The sequence below is a fragment of the Drosophila rhopaloa genome, unplaced genomic scaffold (assembly GCF_018152115.1).
Source record: "Drosophila rhopaloa isolate 14029-0021.01 unplaced genomic scaffold, ASM1815211v1 contig_178, whole genome shotgun sequence".
NCBI lineage: Eukaryota > Metazoa > Arthropoda > Insecta > Diptera > Drosophilidae > Drosophila > Drosophila rhopaloa.
Genome location: NW_025335059.1, coordinates 4,207,626 through 4,228,830, shown reverse-complemented (window position 1 = coordinate 4,228,830; position 21,205 = coordinate 4,207,626). Strand labels below are relative to the sequence as shown.

Genomic DNA, 21,205 nt, shown 5'->3' with positions numbered 1-21,205 from the left:
ATATTTATAGCTGTGCAATTTAGCGTTTAATCGGCATTTAAATGCATTATTAATTAATTTAATCATTGTTTTTATTTTGACTTTTAATTTGCTAATTAATGTTCTTGTTTCTTTTTTTAAATGCGCTGAACCAAATCCAAAAATTAAACCCTGACCTGCCAACCCCAACGTGAATAACTCTGTGTGTGTATGCATAATCATCATCATCATCATGACCAACAACCCCACTCGAAAATGAAAAAAAAAACAAACCCGAACCCGAACCCAACCTGAAAACAACCAAAAACGCAACCACATACACACACCCACCTTGCGACCACAAAGGAGCCGCAAACTGAACTCGCAACTCGAGCGGGCCATACAAGAAGCAATGACTGAGTTGGATAACATTTCAGCCTCCTCGACTCCCGCAGCCACATCCTTATCCTCAGCCACCACAGCTGCTGTTCCACCATCAGGGCCAGCTGTAATTGGCGGACAACAGCAATATCAGCAGCAGCAGTCGCCCTCTTCAACGAACAACAAAATAAATGGACTCGCGCGGAGCAAACGCCAGGCCAACACAAGTGGGGCCAGCATGGTGCTGACCACCAGCACGGCGGCCACATTGAGTGGCCTCTTCAATCAGCAGCGAGCCAAACCCATACGGATTGCTCCGGCTCCACCCGTGACCACAACGGGCCCAGGAAGCATGGTAGCGATACAAGGAGCTGGAGCGACCGTAGCCTCGGCTGGAACAGGGACAGGGAACAACCTGGCCCGTTCCGAGATCCTCAAACTGGCCAAATGACCAACACTGTCGGCGATGTCGTCGACAGTAAGCACAGCCAACTACACGCTCGTCATCGGGCACAAGTAGTGCGGGCCATACATATAGCTATCCATATACGATACGAGTATAGAGTTTAGTGTTAGATGTCAGGCCTCAGCCTCGGAGTTTGTTGTTGTTTTGTGTTCTTTACCAGACTCTCACACGACTCCCCGCTTAGTTGCGTCGCTGGGCGGCGCGCGCCACACTTTCGAAATAGACAATAAAACAACAAGATGATGTTAATGGAAATCAAGTTACAAAGAAGAATTCTAACCATAAGCGATAGGTTTTGCTTCTTAGAAAGCGCTTCGGCGCAAGTTTTGCGTTGTTTTGTATATAGTAAACACCCCAAGCTACAGATGTTAGTATTAAGTATTTATTTATTGCATATAGATCCTTGGTTTCTATAGATTTTGTTTTCGTTGCAATTTTTAGACTTACCCATTATTTTTATAAATAGGTAGCTTAAGCTTTAGCCACTAAGTTAAAAACGGATTAATCATCAAGAAAACAGATCTACGCGAAAATGCGTTTAACCATTCATTTGCTTGTTTAAGCACTTAACATCAAATCAAAAGCAGCTACTGATTTTAATTTATTGTGTATGCCGAAAATGTTTTTAAGCTCTAGAAGAACAAATTATTTATGTCAAAAACAAACAAACCCTGAGAAGCGATGAAGGAAAAAATGAGAGAAATTATATTTATAAATTGTTATTATTTATTTAGTTGAAACTATTGTAAAATTATAATTGTAAAACAAAATACAAGAAACGAGATCACACTTAGCGGAACCACACAAAAGAAATAAAAATTAAAAAAGAAAATTTATTTGATTTTTGCTGGAAGTATAAAAAGGAAACTAACGTATTTATTTGACAATAACTACCAATTGTATTTTGTCATGCCAAACGATATTAAACTTTGCCCATTTCCTTTTTGATCCAATGTCGATAAAAGTGCACCCTCGTGAAGATACTGGGAATGTTCGGAGTATCACAACTGAGTCCCAATGATATGATTCCCATAACTTGATAGCGGCAATTTTTCCCGTAATAGGAAATAAGCAGAGGACCTCCTGAGTCACCATTGCATGTGTCCTTGTGCTTCGTAGATCCAACACACAGCTGAGATTTGTTCCTGTATCCTTCCGGTAGTTCATCGTTAGGGTCAATTGTGTTCCGACATCTATTTTTAAAATTATGAAGCTCCACTTTCCTTAGTTTCCTGGACTGGTCCAATCGGCCAACATCCGTCTGACCCCATCCAACGGCAGTGAAGGAATTATACGCGTCTCCATTATTATATGGCAGACAAGCGGGATATATGTATGGGGTATATATTACTGATCGGCGCAATTTCACAATCCCAATGTCGTTGTAAAGAACAGGGTACCGGAAGTTTGGATGTTTCTTTGTTTCAAGAACTTCAAAATTCAGTGGATCCGGACTTCCCTTGACGCCATCGAAAAAAGTTTCTCCAAATTGCACAACATTAACTACTCCCCTGCGGAAATATAATGTAAATATATAATGTAGCTTACATTTATTTAGCTTTTTGTGATACTTACACATCGGAATAAAAACAGTGGGCTGCCGTTAGAACCGCCCGACGACTTATCAATGTGCCACCACAAAAGCATTTAATTTTTCCCAGGGAAGAACGACGAAAACAAAGGTGGGCTGCTGCTGGGAACTCTTCCGTTAGTGCTAATTCGGCACCAATTAACGTCCATTTTAAAGAAGAAAAACTGCAAACTTGTAGAATAAGCAGTGAAAAAATCCACAGGGTAATTTTATATTTTTTAGACTGCATTGAAAGGTGTTTTTGCACAGACTGAAATATGGTAAATAATTTCAGTCATATATAGTTTAATTCTAATTGTGAACCCCCATATATTGTCATTACTGATAAGAGGAAATTTGCTTAGCTTTGCACTGTGTCAATTTGAAGTCATAGTTCAAAAATTATCACTAAAATAATTTGTCTCCACGCCTTTCAACTTTACCGCTGTATTGCTACCTTTTTATTATTGTGATAATTTCAAAGTAGTTTTTTTATACCCTTATAATTTGAGACAAATGTTTGCAACGCAGTGAAGAAGACATTTCCGACCCTATAAAATATATTCAGTCATGGAAAAAATAATAGAAACGACAATTTTTTTTCGTATTTTTCAAACTTTTCTTCAGTAAATTTTTTTTTTTTTAAGTTTAATAATTTTGATTTATGGTCGATACAATTATGTGTCAAAATATGCCAAAACAATAATTTTCAAAAAACGTTATGAACTAAAAAATAATTTTTTTAATTTTTAGGCCTGGAAAAAATAATAGAAACGACTGAGTTAATTTTATTTAAAACAGTTTTGTAGCTTCAAAGCCTATTAGTTTTGATGGTAATTTTAATATAATTCACTTTCTTCCACAAATCTTCCCTAGTTTTGGTCTTAAACCCACCAATCCTCTTCTTTATTATCCCCCAAAGGTGCTCTATAGGATTTAAGTCTGGGGACTGCGAAGGCTATTCCATCAAGGGAACTTCGTTGTCCACAAACCATTTTTTGGCCAGCTTTGAAGAATGGTTCGGGTCATTATCCTGCTGAAACTTCCATTTAATTGGCATTTCCTCTTCAGCATAAATTACAAATCGACTACATTTCGATTCCTACGCCTATATTACTGAAAACAATGAAGCTATGTCGATATTGACTTAAATTAAACACCGATTTCTCTATCTGGGTTCAATAATCCGATTTTTTGATAAGAAGGAACTTACACTCACCGATTATAGAATAGAATTTTATTGATTAAAACGTAAAAAGTTTATTACAGCTCGACTTGAATCATCGATAATGCTGAAACTAGTTATCTCTGAAAAGAGAGAATTGTTGCTAATGCGAATCTGGCAAAAAAGTATTTAAATTTTCAACAAAAAATCCCCTATTGTATATAGTAAACAGTTATTGGACCCGATGCTAGCAGTAGTTGCTTATTTTCTTTAAATGTTTGCCAACTCTTTTTTGATCCAATCCCGGAAGAAGTGCACCCTTGTGTACAAACTGGGAAATTCCGGAGTATCACATGCGATTCCAATTGACGTGATCCCCATGACTTGATGTTGGCACCCATCTCCTGTATAACTAATAAGCAGTGGACCTCCTGAGTCCCCATTACAGGTGTCCTTATGTCCCGGCGATCCGACACAGAGCTGGGAATCTGCTTTGTATCCTTCGGGCAAGTCCTCGCTCGGTTCTGTTGTCCTCCGACAAGACTGACCGTAGTTTTGGAGAACCACCTTTCTCAGTTCCTTGGACTGTTCGTATTGGGTGAATCCTTTTTGACCCCATCCGATGGCCGTAAAGGAAGCCAACTGATCTCCACCACTTAAGGGCAGACAAGCGGGCAGCTTGTACCGGTTATATCTGACTTCCCCACTCAGGCGGATAATCCCAATGTCATTGTAGAGAACTGGATACCGAAAATCTGGATGGGCCTTCCTTTCGAGAACTTCAAAGTCCTCTGGTTCGGCATCGTCCTTGTCGCTGTCGAAAACAAGTTCTCCGAGGCGCACAATATTTACTGAACCACTGCAGTATTATAATTATTGTTTGGTTTAGAAATCAATTGTGATATTAAACTTACACATCCGAATAAAAGCAGTGAGCAGCTGTCAAAACCACGCGATCACTGATCAATGTGCCACCACAGAACCACTTGGTTTGGTTTTTGGCAGAGCTACGATGGCCAAGGCGAGCTGCCGGGGTATACTCCTTCGGGGCAGCAGGAACCCCGCCAATATCTAATAAAAAAATAAAATATTTCCAAAAACTATAACTGTATAATAAAATTACAATTACCTTGATTAACAGATATTTGAGCAAAGCTAAAGCCACAAAGGAAAAGCAGTATCAAAATAAATCTTCCCATTTTGTATTTTTCAGACTTCAACTGCATCGGAAGAAGATTTCTCGAAGACTAAAATCAACTTAATAATTGGAATCAATGATTTCATTTAAATACCGGTTTCTTTATATGCGTAAGCTTTTTGCAAATGGAAATTACATTTCTTTGGGATTCACTAATCGGATTTATTGATAAGTCGGAATTTACATTTCCTAAATATAGAATAGAAATTTATTGAAATCATGATAAGAACGATAATTGTTAATTGCATTTTTCTTGCTAAATGTTAATGCGTAGCAATGTTCTAAATGCCAATGGAGTAAAAAAATAACTATTCTATAAAGTATTAAAACTGTTGTTAACAGCAGCGTCTTGGTTTTTTTAACTGCCAGTCAACTCTCCTTTGATCCAATCCCGGAAGAAGTGCACCTTCGTGTACAAACTGGGAAAGTCCGGAGTATCACAGGCGATTCCAACTGACGTGATACCCATTACTTGATATTGGCAACCATCTCCGGAATAACTAACGAGCAGAGGACCTCCCGAGTCCCCATTACATGTGTCCTTATGTTCCGGGGATCCAACACAAAGCTGGGACTGTGCGTGAAATCCTTCAGGCAAGTCCTCGTTCGGTTCTATTGTTCCCTGACAAGTCTGACCATAGTTTCGGAGAAGCACCTCCCTCAGTTCCTTGGATGGCTCGAACTCGTCGGGTCTCTTTTGACCCCATCCGATGGCAGTGAAGGCATCGAACTGATCTCCATTATTCAAAGGCAAGCAGGCGGGCAGCTTGTAACGACTAAAGGTTACTTTCCTACGCAAACGGACAATCCCAATATCGTTGTAGAGAGCGGGATACCGGAACTCTGGATGGGCTTTCAATTCGAGAACTTCAATGTCCTCTGGCTCGGCATCGTCCTTGTTGCTATCGAAAACAAGTTCTCCCAGTCGCACAATATTCACTGCTCCGCTGTCGAAATATAATTATTAAGATATTTTATACGAGTTTAAAGTTCGAATTAGAAATAGTACCCACATATAAGAATAAAAGCAGTGAGCAGCCGTCAAAACCACCTGATTACTAATCAACGTGCCTCCGCAAAACCACTTGGTTTGGTTGCGAGTAGAATAGTGATGTCCGAGACGAGCTGCCATGCGGTATTTTTGTGGATGGGCTCCAGTGCCACCAACTATCACAGTTAAGTCTTACTTAAATAAATGGATAATTATCTAAATATAATATATAGTGGTATTTATAAGCAGAACGCTTACCATTAGTGGCAGATATTTCAGTAAAGCAAGAGACCCATAGGAGAAGCAGTGAAAAAATCCGTATATACATTTTCTTTCCAAAGTGAAACTGCACCGAATAAAGGCTTCATAAAGACTAAATTTAATAAATAATTTCATTCTAATACCAGTTTTCTTATCAGTTAAAGCCTCTACACACATTTCATGTATGAGATTCTGAAAGGAGAACAAGTAAATATAGAATGCAAGGTGGAAGATTAACGATGATTATGATTAGGATTCTTTATAAAACAAGAAAGGAAAGCTAACTTCGGACGGAGCCGAAGTTGATATACCCTTGCAGAATATTCTGTAAATTATATTCTTCAAAATTATTCATATGATGTATTCTTAATACTCATAAAAGATCCAACTTCCTAACTTTAAAAACACCAAAGTTATGGCATTTCCAATCGTTCAGTTATATGGCGGCTATAGGATATAGTCGTCCGATCCTTATGAAATTTGGTAGGTCGGATTGATTGGCCAAAAATAAAACCCATAGAAAATCCCAACTTCCTAACTTTAAAAACATCAACGTTATGGCTTTTCCGATCGTTCAGTTATATGGCAGCTATATGATATAGTCGCCCGATCCGGCTCGTTCCGACTTATATACTACCTGCAATAGAAAGACAACTTTTGGGAAATTTTTAAGCAGATAGCTTTAAAACTGAGGGACTAGTTTGCGTAGAAACGGACGGACGGACAGACGGACAGACGGACAGACGGACGGACAGACGGACAGACGGACATGGCTAGATCGACTCTCCTGGTGATGCTGATCAAGAATATATATACTTTATAGGGTCGGAAATGTCTCCTTCACTGCGTTGCAAACTTTTGACTGAAATTATAATACCCTCTGCAAGGGTATAAAAATTAACAAAAATGTAATGCTCAATACCTTGGACCTTTACGTCAAATAGAATTACTGGATAATCTTAACTAAAATATTTAGTATATTCCGGGACTCCAAGCTGAAAGGAGCGGAGACTAATCGGTTATACAAAATGTAAGAATTCGGGTTTTTTTACATTAATTACGCGAACAGCTAACGAAATGTTTTGAGCAGATATTCAGATCTGCTTAGCTGAGCTAACCAAACGTTTATGGATGAACCGAAGTTGGAGAAGCCGCAGCCTCCACCGCGCAATGAGCCGGATCTCCAACCGGTGAATGGGATCGTCCAGCCGCCGGTCATTCCGCCGCCAAATCGTCCAGGCCGCAGGACCAATGTGCTGGAGGACCTCAAGTCCGTGCTGAACTGCATCTGGCGGAGTCGCTGCTCGTATCACTTCCGCAACCCAGTGGATTCGGTGACCTTGGGTGTGCCCGATTATCACACGTTGATCAAGCACCCGATGGACCTGAGTACGATCAAGAAGCGATTGCACAACAACTACTACTGGCAGGCGGACGAGGCCCTGGATGACTTCGAGCTGATCTTCGAGAACTGCATGCTGTATAATCTGGAGGGCACCCCGGTCCATCAGGCGGGCAAGGAGCTGAGGAGCGCCTTCTACACGCGACTGGCCTCGATAGACATGAGCAAGGAGGAGGAACTGAAGCCCAAGCAGGACAAGCGCAAGCGAAAGGCTGCCGACACTCTGGACGCTGCTCCGGCTTCCACAGTGGCCCCATCTCTGGCTCCAAGTCTTCATCCTCCTGCGGACTGGCACCTATGTCGACCTACCAGAAACTGCCCCACACCTATTCCTGGTGTGACTCCGCTGCAAATCCCCTTTCGCAATATGCTGCCGCCTTCACTGATACCCAATTTCATGCCCAATTCCTTGGTCAATCCTTTAACTTCAATGCTGTCCATTCCTTCAATGATGAATCCTTTGAGAAATCCCTGGGAGTTGCCCCAATTAAGAAGCGATACTATAGGGAATACTTTAAAATTGCAGTCGGGGAAGCAGGCTGCTCCACCAACTATCTTCCCACCAATTGTCCTGCCACCCCCTTTGACTTCTGCTCCCATTGAACCCGTGCTCTTGCCACTGCCAAAAACGCCACCTCCTCCTCCTCCTCCTCCTCCGACACAACCTCCCCCAAAGCCCAAGCCACCAGTCATCTGCTATAAATCTCTGGACCGATTGATCGAGAAGAGCCACTGCGATCATCTATTGAAGTCCATGGTGAAGCGAAAGCGTCGCCAGTTCACTTGGGCCTTCAATCGTGCGGATCACTGGCGCAGATACTCACAGAATCCAGAGTACGACCACGATCGGGAGGAGAAACTGGATTGGAAGGTGCTGCAGGAGCGCTTGGATTCGGACATCTTTGTGAACTTGGATGGCTTTGTGGCCTCCGTGCGAAAGATGTTCCAGAATGCATTACGCTGCTTTCCTGACGACGGATTGGTCAAGACCTCCGTGAAGAAGTCGAATGAGATCTTTGAGAAGAGGCTGCCCAAGTACAAGGAACTGATAACCAAGGCCAAAGAAAGAGCACGGGAAATGGTGGCCACCAAGGAAAAGGACATGGAAGGACTAGAAAAGCCCCGTGATCAGGAGGCAAGTGATGACCAGAGCACTGAAAAGAGTTCGGAGCCCAGTTCGAGAGATCTTATCAAATCGGAGCCCAGTTCAGGAGATCCCATTAAATCGGAGCCTGTGGTTGAGAAAATCGATAAGAGTGATACAATTGTAAAGGAAGAAATCAACAGCGATATTAAGGCAGTTTAAAACCCTGTGTCCTATCATGAAAATATATGCTAGGCTCTAATTAGTTTAAAAATATCTTAAATAAGATTGATTTTAAGACTTAATTACTTATAAACATACAACATTTGTAAAATCATTTTAATTGACCGTCCTAACACTTAAAAATTAAATTTAGCAAAAGAATATAATAATTTTAAGCTATAACGCTCGAGCACACGCAGCGCCCCCTAGTGGTACATTTTGTTACTTCTATCAGATGGAGCTGAGACCGAGATCTGGCAACTCTACACCGTGAGCCAGGCGCCCTCTCAGCACGTCATATCGAACATTTCCTTTAGTTAAATAATAAAAAGTGCATTTTTCATCGGTAATTTATAACTGAAGTGGAAAATAACAGAGCATGCTAGAACTGGAATGAGACTTCTGACAGTCGTTAAGATAGAAAAACATCGATGACGCCCGGACAAGTATCGATAATACCGATGCTCTGAATACATCGGTGACATCGAAGTTGCCATCGATGGTCCTCCACCTCTATTGTGGAGACTGCGGAAATTTTCAGGAAAAAAAGCGAAGATAAGTGGAATTTAACGGAACCACCATGTCGTACCAACTTTACCGCAACACCACGCTGGGGAACACCTTGCAGGAGAGCCTGGATGAGCTGATTCAGGTGGGTATTGGGCCCTTGAAAGTGACCGCAGCTAGGCAGAGCGCAATTTAATTTTTGGGACTCCATATTGCAGTACGGCCAGATCACGCCCGGATTGGCGTTCAAGGTGCTGCTGCAGTTCGACAAGAGCATCAACAACGCACTCAACCAGCGGGTCAAGGCCCGCGTGACCTTCAAGGCTGGGAAACTGAACACCTACCGCTTCTGCGACAATGTCTGGACCCTCATGCTCAACGATGTCGAGTTCCGCGAGGTGCATGAGTTCGTCAAGGTGGACAAGGTCAAAATCGTGGCTTGCGACGGCAAGAGCGAGTTCTAAATACTACCGATCCGATCTGAACACCATACACCATTATAACCATTACAAATAGTTGTAAGATTCGTAGACGTTAAGCTAAAACCCGACCGTGTGATGCTGCAGGCATTACATGAAATACACTGTTAATTCATAGTTCAACAAGTGGATACTATCCCTTATTCCTGGAGGATTATTTTTCAAGACCCTTGTAAGGTTGGTATACCCTCTACATAAGTTTAGTAAAACAATGAAGTCAGATTAATTCTTGGTTTTTATTTCACAACGACTAAAATGCGGCTTAAACACAATCGGTTAGCTTAGCTAATAAAATTCATGCGTTCGTTTAAAATTAAGAGCATCATAATTGTTAAAAGAAAACTACGGACTAATACAGGTTTACGAGTAAATGTAACGTGGTTATGAGAGTACACCCCAAAACGGTTCGGTTAAATGCTAGCTTTTGTTTATAATTTCGCTATTGCAGCTCCTACGCCCTTCGGCCCACTGGCTTCAGTAGCTGCAACTTGGTGGAGATGGGTCTCAGCGATGATGAGGACAATGGCGACGATGATGATGATGATAATGTGGATGTGGATGCTCCTGGCGATGGGGAGTACGGATAGACTGTGTTGCCACTGCTGGTGGAAAATCCCGCAGTGGTGCTTGTTCGAATGAAGGGCGCCGGATGTGAGTACTCCGACACGGGTTGGGGCTCAGTTCCCCGGAACTCCTGTGGCAACTCCCCTCTGTAAGCTCCAAACTGCGGAGTGGTTCGTACGAGCTGCTCCAAAGGCGTAAGCCCATACTGGGCATGACGCTGGTGGACTCCTACACTCTCGGCCGCATCCAATTTGGGTGGCAGCACCAGGCTACTGTCCACCACGGACTTGCCATCGAAGGTGTAGAGGGCTCCACTTGGTAGACTCGAATGGGGAACCTTGCGGTTGTCCGGCGGCAGGTAGTAGGTGTCAATCCGCTCCGCAGCAGCCGCCACTCGGTCATCCATTTCCAGTTCCATCTCATCCGCATATATATCCTCTTCCTCGGGACCGAAGAGGTCCTCTAGGAGTTCGGATTCCGGTTTCTTGGTGGTACTGCTTGGAATCTCTTTTGGAGTGGTCGGCGCTGCCTTCTTGGTGGTCTCTTCAAGTACCTCTTCATCATCTCCTTCGGGAACTGCCTCTAGTTCCAGCTCCTCTTCGTTTATCTCGTCTTCAAAGAGTTCGTCCAAGGTGGGCTTCCTCAACTCCGAGGCGGAGGGCAGGGCGTGCTCCAGAGCCGCAGAGGGCAATCTTAAGGCCGAGGCCGTGGGACTCACCTCCTTTATTTTAACCTTCAATATCTTTGAGGCATTGGTACTGTCCAAAGGAGAGGGTATAAACATGGGCTCAAAGCTCTGCGTTTCACTGCCTCCTTGTTGAGCTGTCAGGAATAGCGTATCCGTTTCCATCACCTCATCGATTTCGGTTCCCGGATCCTCCCGGCGATGGGCCACTTGCTCAATGATTTCCTTGGGCAACTGGACCCCACTGCCATCTGTTCGCATGATGGGTCGGAAGCCACTTTCCACGATCACGGTGTCGGGCTTGAAGCCCTGATTTACGGCTGGTCGCATACTGGCGATTTCTTCCAGGGAAGGTTCCTTCACGGGAGGACGTTTCACCAGCGGCGTGGTCGTGGTTGAGCTGGGTGTGGTGCTGGAGGCGGGAGTAGCTATGGGCTTCTGATCCCCCTTTCCCGGCTGATTAAAGAAGGCCGTGTTTTGCAGCGAGCCCTGCGGTTCCAGATCCACATAGGGCACTGGAATTTTCGGCTTACCCTTGGCCTTCAGTCGCTCGCCCTTGTTGCCCAGCCCCAGTCCTCCGCCCAGTTCAGTGGGCTGTCCCAGGAGCAGAACCGAGGCAGCCAGCGGCTGCAGCGGGAAGGGTTTCTCTTTGACGAAGGGCTTCAGCAATCCGGGCACCGGCTTCCTGTAGTGACTCACAATCAAGGAGGGCTGCTGCAGAAGGCCGGGATGCGGATGCGGATGCAGATGCGGATGCTGCTGCGGGAGGATGGGCCTGGAGGCCGGGACCTTCTTGATGGGCGCGGGAAAGGGGCGACGGCCGGGCAGCTTCACCGGATGGAAGAGCGGGGCGTTCTGCGGCGGACGCAGGAACTCGGACAGGCCGATGGTTTTCTGGGCCAGCGCTGGAAGATTAGCGGTTAGGTTGTGGTGATGCAAATGGAGATGCGGGTGGGGGGCATGCTGCTGGAGGTGGTGGTGTTGCAGGCGATGCAAGTGCGGGGGATGGTGGATGAGATGGGGACCGGCCGCGAAGATGGGCAGCTTCAGGTTGCCGGGGGAGGGTGATGCTGATGGGGATGGGGATGGGAATGCGGATGGAGATGTGTTCAGCTTGTGGGCATGGGTCTCGCCCAGCAGAATCTCGGGTCGCGAGCTGATCTCGGTCGGGGTCACGTTCGGTTTCTGGTGCGGATGCGGATGCGGAATCGGGTTCTGGTTGGGATGGGGGTTCAGATTCGGGTTCCTCAGTAGGCTCTCCTCGAGAGCCTCAGCAGCGCGGATGCCATCTGAAATCAGTTTGGTTATTTCCGAAGATTTCGTTATTTCAAAACTCAGTTTGGGCGGTGTTCCGTTCATATTGTGGTTCTTAATCAAATCGGTTTGGTGCTTCAATAAAAAATTATCGTTGGCGCTGACCTTGGTTTCGTGCCGAACGGACGCCTCTCCGGCGTAGTCCTCGTGCACGGGCGCCGGTTCCGGTTCCGCCGGCAGCCGGATCTCGTGGCGCTCGGAGGGCGCTCCCTTCAGGCCGCCCGCCTCCGAGTCGCAGGCGTCGTGGACGTGGATCTTCCATCCCAGGTAGCGGTGCGTGAAGCAGTGGTAGTACACCGTGTCCGGCGTGTTCCTGTCCGGCTTCCAGCTGATCACGCCTGGCTCTCCGGCGTCGCACTTGAGGGTCAGGGTGCGCTGGTAGGCGCCGAAGGACTGGTAGTCGTCGGCCGGAGGACCCTCCACGTCGGGCGTCCAGTTGCAGAGACGACCCACGCCGGTAGGCGTGACCTGGCCAGATCGGGAGCGATGCACTCCGGCGTAGATGCGAACGGCCTAAAAAAGAAGAAGGGTCATAATATAATAGTGAATTATAAAAGTAATTTATTTTATTAGGTATACAACACAGAGAAAACCACCTAAAGTTTGATGTGCAAAAACTTTGTCAAAACATATTAAAAACTAAACCGCTTTAAATAAATTTTGTATACTTTTACTATTTATGTTCTACTCTTTAACTCTTTATAGTTCAATTTACCCTGTGTATTTTAAAGAAGTTGTTTTTAAACGATTTATGAAAAATATAAATCTCACCTTCTTTTCCTCCTCGCGTTTGTGTTCGTATCCTCCCACAGGATCATCACTGATGTAGAACGGATGGTACTTGGCCGGAATATCGGGGTTGTTGCCGCCCTCCACCACAAAGGTGTAGGTCCTGCCGCGCACCACATGGATCTCGGGGATAAGTAGTCCGTTGATGTACCAGGAAATGCCCCAGCCGACGTGGCCTAAGGTATGACAAAATATAATTAAGTTATGTACAAGAAAGTAGCTATAAAATATTATTTAGGGGATAGAAATCGCTATATTCACAATATTACAACTAAATAAAAAAAACTAAATATTATGCCTAAATAAAGCTGTTGTAATATATTAAACCATTAATTTTTAGTGATAAATAACGTTAAAAAGCAAACAAATATATTTATAATTAAAAACCATATTTCATATATGGAAAATTCATAAAATAAGTCTGGGAGGAAAAGATCTAGCTCTCATTTTGGCAAAGCTATATTTATATTCGGTGTCATGGATCACTATGTTGTTCCTTAAAGGGGCTCACCTGTAATTGCTGGATAACCGTGTTTTCCTCCCGTGGGACCCATCTGGGCGTAGAACACTCCGTCCTCTGGCTCGTGGCACTGGATTGCGGGGATGTCCCAGGCACCATTGCTGTTCACTGGTTTTGGAGTGGGAACGGGTCTCCGCTGGGTGAGAATGGCGGTTTCCTGGCGCCTCTGCGGGGGCTGTCGATGCAGTGCCTCCGCCCTATTCTCGTAGAACTCCTCATCAGGCTCGACATTGGGTCTTCCTGCTGGCGGATAACCCGCTCCACCCGTCGAACTCTGGGCTGCGGGAGAGGAGTCTTCCTGCTCGGATGAGTTGCTGCCAGGACGAGCGCCCTCGGGCAAAGGACAATTCCACTTGGGCTGGCGACCAAACTCGATCTGGTGCAGGTGCTTATTGTAGAACGTGTGGAAGGAGACTTCTCGGAAATCATTAAGCGGTCCAATTGCCCACACTACCGATTCTGCGTCCGTAATCGAGATGGGCAAATCCAAACGATCCGTGGCAGCCAGCGATCTTTGGTAGGTCACAATCGAATAGCCATTCACCATGGCAGCATTGAGCAGTCGGATGGAGTTGGTCTTCTCCGAGATCTTGGTGTCCGGACAGGCGCCACGTCCACCTGAACACTGCGCCTTGCCCTCCAGGAAGTAGTCGGTCGCGAATCCGTTTCCGGTTTGGGGATCCACCCAAGCCACCACGGCATCTGCCCCGATCATCTGGCTGATGTTCTTGCTCGGCGAGATGCCGAAGGACATGTAGTGGTTCGGTTCTGTGGTAATATAGGGATATTGAGAGGATTCTTTACAAAAGTTTGGTGGCCAACTTAAAGCCACGCTCAGAAAAAGTAAGAAACAGAGAAACTAACTACGAAAATCAGAATTATTTTATAAGCGCTCGTGTGACTTGTGATAATGACAAACTACAAGGTCTTTTAAAAATAATCAATCAACAAATCAATTACCAAAAACAATATTGTTTAAGGGTATTTCTTTCTTTAATTTCAAACTCGGAAAAGACTGGACTAATCAATTAAAATTATGTCAAAATTCGAATCAAAAAGTGATCTATCAATATTATTCATTTATGTTGTTTGTCAGAAGAAGAATATTACAAAATGATTTAGGAAAAAAAATGTTTCCTTTTGTACGGTAATTATGGTGATTTTATATCTATTTGACAACCATTAACAATCTTTCAAGCCTTTTTCGAGTACAATCAAATTCTGCGGGAAGTGTCCGGAGCCTCGCAATCAATGAAAGTTGCATGCCCCAATTCTGGCCAGGCTAACCGGTCGACCGGCAGTTTTCCGGTGAAAATTCCTGGCGGCATTCTTAGCGGTTGCAAATTGCCCAGCTTGGAGTAAGACCAGTGGCGGATGGATATGGCCAAAGTATGCCCACGGTGCTCGTGATGGCAGATGCAGCCAACAAATAAAACCAGCCATCCATCCATTTGTCCACCCCATCCCAGCCAGCACTCGAGTTGCGCAATAAAACCAGTCGTCATAATTCGCAACTTGTTATTCTGCCAACGACGATGCTGCTGCTGATCGGTCAATTTGGATGCCAACTGGATTTTATTGTTGCCATCTCGTCGCCCCCCCCCCCCCCCCTCCCTGCTAACTGTACTCGATAAAATGTCAAAGCATCATAAATCACCAGCAGCAGATGCAGAAGCCAACTTGCCATGGACTCTCCGCCGAAGGCTTGTCACCAAGTGGGATAGGTCAGGCAAAGGGATTGGGCTCCAAAAGAAATCTCGGTAAATTCCAAATATGCTGCTTGGCTGCCGTAAAACCTTTGGATTTATTTACTGAAGTTGTGTTTTAGTTTAACAAAATTAAACTCCCGATAAACAGAATCGGTTTTATGATTGATTTGATATTTTAAGTTGGACATTTAATTAAAACTTTAATTTAAAGTGATTCTAATTTTGTAATCTAGTTTTACCAACAAAAAATGATAAAGCAGAAAGCTGAATAATTTAATATGACCCCTAATCGGAAATACCTATAATAAAACTTCCTCAATTTCTGATGCTTTTGTTAATAAAATATTGTTTGATTGCTTATCTTAAAAAACCTAAAAAAAACTGGAACTATTTCTTTAGGGTACTTTCCAATCTTAACTTAAAGACTTTGAAATCATTAAAAAAATTTTTTAAAAATCTTAAATGTATGTTTAACTACTCTAATTAACCTTTAATTAACACAATTCTTATGGTTTACAAGGGCGGAACAGTATCCGCATTTTGCGAGCAATTAGCACCCAAAGATCGCCCCGGACTTACCCAATTTGGCCACCAACTGGACCACGATGCTCTCGCCGGCCACCGCCCAGCGAACCTCGAAGGCTAGATCGTCGTAGAGCACCTCGCAGTTGAGCTTCGACTGGAAGAGATTGGTTTAAGGGAAGGTTCGATTGGATCGGAAACGGAAGTGGAGTTGGAGTTGGATTTGGAGTTGGATGTGTGTGCGTGTGGGTGGGTGTGGGTGAGGGGTTGGAGGAGGAGGAGGAGGAGAAAGCGTTGCCAAAATCAGAATTTTGATCGTACCCGAAATGTTTGTATTTTTGTTTTGCTGTTATCGAAAGATTTTTGCTTTTTGAATGGTTTTATTATACAAAATGAAAAATGTTTTTGATTTCGCTTGGGGGTTAGTAGATCACAGGAATATATGTTTGTCGTTGTGTGGGAAGTTCTGTTTATGTGTATGTGTGTGTGTGTGGTTTTGGTTTTTGTGTGTGTTGTGGGTTTTTTTCGAGGTGTGGGTTTCGAGGAACAAATAGGATTCGGCTCCACACAGATTTCATTTTGTATAAGACGCTCCCGGAGCTCAAGCAAAAGCTGATCAAGACAACAAAACACAAATAACAAGCAGGTGAGTATTACATAGACACATATATTATAGAATGTGTTGCACATATGTATGTATATAAGTATATATATTTTGGATCTCTCCTCCGCCGTCCATCCAGCTTACAGTCTAGGAATTTCCGGTCACGACTCGTGATGCCGGATCCGATTCGATTTGATTGATAAATATTTGCAATTACACAACAATAAATACGCTTGCATAAATAGAGTTACAACACACAGTTACACCCATCTACCGCGGTCAGCGATCAGCGATCAGCAATCAGAGCTGCAGCTCGCTTAGGATCTGTCTGGCGTTCTTCTTTACCTGTGGACTGATTCCGAGCATCTTCAGCGAGGGCGGCACATTTAGGCCCTCCGGCAGGCGGACATGGCCGAAATCGACGGTGAAGGCCTCACACCACACGCCAAAGTGACCGATATCGAAGATGGTCAGATCCTCGGGCAGGGTTAATACGATCGTCTTGCGCTCGTAGCGGCGCAGCGGGTTCTCCTTGCCATTCTCGTCCGGAATCCTCAGACCCTCGGACGTGGGCCGCTGGCCACGACCCACCCAGAATTTGGCATCTGCAAGTAATATTCGGGAGAAACTCTTAGATCAGCACAAAACAGCTAACTAGTAGCAAAAAAAAGTACTTCTGTATCAGCTAATTAACTTTTCAGACTTCTAGAACCCGAAATCAGCAAATCAAAATTTAAATCTACTTTCAAGTTTTGTTTACCCACACTTTTGACTGAAGCATTTTATTGATCCAGTATATATAGTTTTTGTTGCTATCAACTCAATGAAAGAACTTCAGTGTGAATTCCCCTAAGTGAAAAACATTTCGATATAAATAATGCATATCATTATTAGGTTTTAAATTTGCTGTAGTCTATGAAAGTATTGTTTTGCAAATGAGTTCCAAGGTACTTCTGAATATTTGTTTACTTATTTATTATTATACATATATTGAAGTAAGTAATTGGTATTAAAACGATTCTTTGTGGGTAAAAAACCGGTTGACTTTTTTCCAAAAAAAAACTTCATCATACTTATGTAAGCCCAATAATTAGCTTATGTGACATCTTGTTCTAAAGTTCTTAGAAAGTTGCACTATTTCATATAACTCATTACTACTTCTATAACTTATTCCTAGAGTTCCTGGAGTTTTGGAGTAGTACTCACCTGGCGCCTCGCCGTCATAGCTGAAGTTGGGCACGAGCAGTGTCTGGGCGTCCACGATGACAATGTTGTCGGAGGATACCCCATGGACTCCCCTCAGGGCGTTGATCTTCTGCGGGCGCGGGAAGTCCAAGTTGGCCGGAATAGCGACGTCGCCGAAATTAACGGCAAACTCATCGCACCACACCGAGAACCACTTGATATCGCGCAGCGTTTTGCCCTCGGGCAGCGACAAGGTAACGTCCTTGTTCCGGTAGCGACGGGTCAGGGAGGCGGTACCGCCCCTTTCGTCCCTCAGCCGGGCGGCACCCTCGTTACTGGGCCGCGCCGTGTTGCCCACATAGAAGTAGGCCGCCGGCGCCTCGCCGTCGTAGTTGAACTTCTTGATGAAGATGGTGCGCGAGTCCACGGCGTACACATCGCCGGAGACACCGTGGTGCAGGCGGGTCAGGGCTCCGATCTTGGTGCCATAGTACGGGTAAGCCGCGTCACCGAAGCTGGCTAAGCCTGCAAACACAAAGGCAGAAGTAAGAATTGGTGGGGCAAACAGCCAAAACAAAAGACTTAGGCAACAAACTTGGCACTAGCTGAGTCACTGGGTAATGAATACACACACGAAATCTCCGCAGCCACTTAGCGACCACTTAATTAGTCGTACACCGAAAGAAAATCCATAATTTAAGCTTAAGTTTGTTTCAAAATCATTTTACATGGGAAAAAAATATTGAAAACTCTTTCGTGGCGATTCTTGAAAACACTTTGCATTAATTTAGTTTTATTAATTTACATTGATAATATCAAATTAAACAAGACCTTGCTTTGTATCTAAAGAACAAAAGATAACTTTAGATCTATATCTCTAAAACCTTAAAATTTTAATTTCATTTTTATGCAAATTATAATCTGTTAGTCACTATTAATAATATAACATTATTGTTTCTATCAGAATATTCTCACTTGGTTATAAACTTTAATAAAAATAATTGTTTAGAGAGGTTAAGTATGTTTAATTATGTGAATTTATTGGCAATTTTTAAATTTACCAGTCTTCGATTTCTTGAACCGATATTAAGCATCGTTTTATTTTTTCAGTGCTTTTAATTTCCATATCAACGGGTTCTGGCAAACAAATAAACCAAAACAAAAATATAGGCAAGCGTTGTGTCGTAGCTTAAACTCGATCGCAGTCTTTGTTCTTTGGACCACAGGAAGTTTCGGATTTACGGATTTACGGCAAATAAATTTTGAGTACAATCCGAGAATTCGTGAGGCGTGTAACACCAAAACAAAAGCGAAAAAACCAGGTCTTAATGGGAACTAATTCTCGTTAGGAGATGAATGGTTCTAAGCCGATTTTAATGGGCCAACTTTGTTTGCTTTGTGGGCTGGAAAATTTCGATTTAAAAAATTCCCACTTCACCTTCACAAACTTGGCCGTTGAGTTTGGTTTGCCTCTTGTTGTTGCTCAAATTCAATTTATCTGTGTTTTATTACAATCTTTTTGTTGCTGTTGTGTGTGCTTTGTTTTTTGCATGGGCCATAAACACGTTTGCTTTTTTAACTGCCATCAAATGGTTTGTCGGGGCGACATGGTCGCCATGGCCTGCAGTTATTTTTTATTTTTGACACAACCCGATTGGTTTTTTTACCCGCTGGCCGGTTCACTTTTCCGTGGCCATGGCTTCGACTGCTCCAAATTTTGCGCAGACGCGGACGAGTCTTTCTCGTTTCCAGTTCGCCAGAATCTAGCCAGTTTGTCGGCCACGGTGTTCTGCCTAGCCGATTTCCGCCTGACTGTCCCAGAATCCATCATTGATTTAAAGCTCACGGGGGCACTTGCGCGATCGTATGCAAAATGCCAAAGGTGTAATTAAAAGCACCGCACGGCAACAACAAACGCGGAGCAATCGCAGGCTTATTAATGATGATCGGGCTAAAGTCAGACGGAGCCATTAGGCACTCAGCTATTGGCCAAGCAAACCCATCGAACTGGTTGGGGGCAATTGCCAATCATCTGAAGCGACTCGTATTGCAAAATCAATGGACTCCAAAAGCATAAAATCGCACACAAAAAGACATAATTCAATTGAAAATATTTGTATACCCAAATTTTTAAATGCTCGATTTTTTTAAATGATCAAAACAAAATAATTAACGAGAACACATAAATTCCAACGCATGTAATGCTTTCGTTTGATCTTCCGAAATTTAAATTAATCAAATGATCGAACTGGTATTTATTTCATGTTGATAAACGTTTAGATTGCGAGGCTATAAAATATTTATTGTAAAATATTCTTGTACTGTTTGTAATAAAAATCCAAATCAATAAGCTATAATACTTATAAAATACTTCTAATAACTTTTAAAATTGGATAATAAATTCTAAGCTTAAATAAAAATGATATTTGAATTTGTAATTAATTTAGGCTGTATCAAATACTAAAACAATATTTTAAAGCATCTAAAAAATACCATATAAATTATTGCATTCTGTAATTGTATTGCTTTATATAGCAAATAAAAAAGCTTATTCAACTGATATTTCCACGTACTGTTAAATATTATTTATGTACATATTCACAACGCCTATTTAATTAGCTAAGCTATCAACTAACCGATTTGGTGAACCCTGTTTATTACTCGCACTGACTAAGCAACCCAGAGACCTACTTTCCCAGCGGCTTTTCCAGTCGCTAGGAGGTCTTCGAAATGGTATCAAGGAAACAAGCCAGCAATTTATGCAAATCTCGGGTGGAAATGCTAATGCAGTCCGTCAGTGGGACAATTGTGGAGTTGGTCAGCGGTTCAACGGTCAGCGCGATCATAAAAACTGATGAATATTCATCTGGCTGGCTGGCACCGCACTCACAAAAGATGATAAATACATTGGATTCGTATTCGGCATGTCATTGAGGTGTGTGGGCTCATTGTCTGGGCCATAAATACAGGCCACTAATCTAGTTTCTGTATTTGTATCTGTATCTGAAAATGTATCTTTATCTGCAGCTGTGTCTGCATCGCTATCCGTTCAATTTGCATCACAATGGCACTTATAAATCATTGCCCGGGGTACTTACAGCTTAATGCGGCCAATAGGCCAAATAGCAGCAGCCAAGGTTTATCCTTCATTGCCAGCATGGCTAACGGTTGCTTTGCTCGTGGATGTGCTTGTGGTTGTGCTAGTGTGTGTCTGGGGATTTTGGCAAGACAGTGTGGCTGCTTGGGCTGGAGCCCCGATTTTATTTGGCTTTATTTCAGCAGGATGTGCTTATCCTGGCACAGGCAATCACACACACACACACTGGTTAAACTCTGGGACAAGATCTGCACTCGCGAATCGAAAACGATATCGGTTCAATCCACGGATCTTTTGGGGGTTCCACTGAGCCTGGAATCTCGCGACCGGACGCAACGAACTCCAAAACCGCACTGATCGCCAACGACGCTGCGTCTGCGCTGTCAGCGAAGAGTTGAAAAACTTGGACCCGCTGCCTCCACCGCCTTCTCTCCGCTCCCGCTCTCTCTGCCGACGCCGGCAGAACTGTTCGGGGTCTGGTTTTACTGGCAATGTTGTTGCTGCTGCGGTTTAAACGTCTGGTGTTGCTGCT

At 43.6% G+C, this 21,205-nt stretch overlaps 7 protein-coding genes across 12 annotated transcripts in view; 3 read left to right on the top strand and 4 right to left on the bottom strand.

Annotated features, from left to right (window-relative positions):
• The window catches only part of LOC108044137 (chromatin modification-related protein eaf-1), a 29,779-nt gene extending 28,142 nt beyond the window's left edge, over positions 1-1,637 (top strand). For 3 of the 5 annotated variants that reach the window (XM_044458829.1, XM_044458828.1, XM_044458830.1), the window contains exon 11: positions 325-1,637. In XM_044458829.1, the coding sequence (XP_044314764.1) occupies positions 325-790 (466 nt within the window). In that variant the 3' untranslated portion in view covers positions 791-1,637. The remainder of the gene's footprint in view (positions 1-324) is intronic. The other 2 variants (XM_044458831.1, XM_044458832.1) reach the window with 2 other exon arrangements.
• LOC123037564 (phenoloxidase-activating factor 1-like) lies at positions 1,619-2,634 on the bottom strand. Its single transcript, XM_044458833.1, has 2 exons — positions 2,381-2,634; positions 1,619-2,316 (listed from the first exon to the last, which is right to left on the bottom strand). Exons 1-2 carry the CDS (start codon positions 2,623-2,625, stop codon positions 1,728-1,730), a joined length of 834 nt encoding a protein of 277 aa, XP_044314768.1. The 5' UTR covers positions 2,626-2,634; the 3' UTR covers positions 1,619-1,727.
• Positions 2,635-3,597: 963 nt separating this feature from the next.
• On the bottom strand, positions 3,598-4,739 carry LOC108044113 (serine protease snake-like). The gene is made up of 3 exons (XM_044458975.1): positions 4,670-4,739; positions 4,455-4,611; positions 3,598-4,399 (listed from the first exon to the last, which is right to left on the bottom strand). The coding sequence occupies exons 1-3, from the start codon at positions 4,737-4,739 to the stop codon at positions 3,811-3,813; spliced, it is 816 nt and encodes a 271-aa protein (XP_044314910.1). The 3' UTR covers positions 3,598-3,810.
• A 140-nt stretch (positions 4,740-4,879) lies between these two features.
• Positions 4,880-6,086, bottom strand: LOC108044115 (serine protease snake-like). The gene is made up of 3 exons (XM_017122988.1): positions 5,988-6,086; positions 5,752-5,920; positions 4,880-5,685 (listed from the first exon to the last, which is right to left on the bottom strand). Exons 1-3 carry the CDS (start codon positions 6,055-6,057, stop codon positions 5,097-5,099), a joined length of 828 nt encoding a protein of 275 aa, XP_016978477.1. The 5' UTR covers positions 6,058-6,086; the 3' UTR covers positions 4,880-5,096.
• Positions 6,087-6,980: 894 nt separating this feature from the next.
• On the top strand, positions 6,981-8,705 carry LOC108044116 (bromodomain-containing protein 2). The gene is made up of 2 exons (XM_017122989.2): positions 6,981-7,020; positions 7,081-8,705. Exon 2 carries the CDS (start codon positions 7,118-7,120, stop codon positions 8,696-8,698), a length of 1,581 nt encoding a protein of 526 aa, XP_016978478.2. The 5' UTR covers positions 6,981-7,020; positions 7,081-7,117; the 3' UTR covers positions 8,699-8,705.
• A 463-nt stretch (positions 8,706-9,168) lies between these two features.
• Positions 9,169-9,810, top strand: LOC108044151 (transcription initiation factor IIA subunit 2). The gene is made up of 2 exons (XM_017123041.2): positions 9,169-9,350; positions 9,424-9,810. Exons 1-2 carry the CDS (start codon positions 9,279-9,281, stop codon positions 9,667-9,669), a joined length of 318 nt encoding a protein of 105 aa, XP_016978530.1. The 5' UTR covers positions 9,169-9,278; the 3' UTR covers positions 9,670-9,810.
• Positions 9,811-9,901: 91 nt separating this feature from the next.
• On the bottom strand, positions 9,902-21,029 carry LOC108044150 (protein Skeletor, isoforms B/C). 2 transcript variants are annotated; one of them, XM_017123038.2, is made up of 8 exons: positions 20,675-21,029; positions 17,598-18,101; positions 16,737-16,996; positions 15,845-15,944; positions 13,548-14,324; positions 13,019-13,212; positions 12,353-12,760; positions 12,068-12,222 (listed from the first exon to the last, which is right to left on the bottom strand). In XM_017123038.2, exons 1-8 carry the CDS (start codon positions 20,733-20,735, stop codon positions 12,181-12,183), a joined length of 2,346 nt encoding a protein of 781 aa, XP_016978527.1. In that variant the 5' UTR covers positions 20,736-21,029; the 3' UTR covers positions 12,068-12,180. The 2 variants fall into 2 exon arrangements, with proteins under 2 accessions (XP_016978526.1, XP_016978527.1); XM_017123037.2 differs by having other exon boundaries at positions 9,902-12,760.
• Positions 21,030-21,205: the final 176 nt, after the last annotated feature.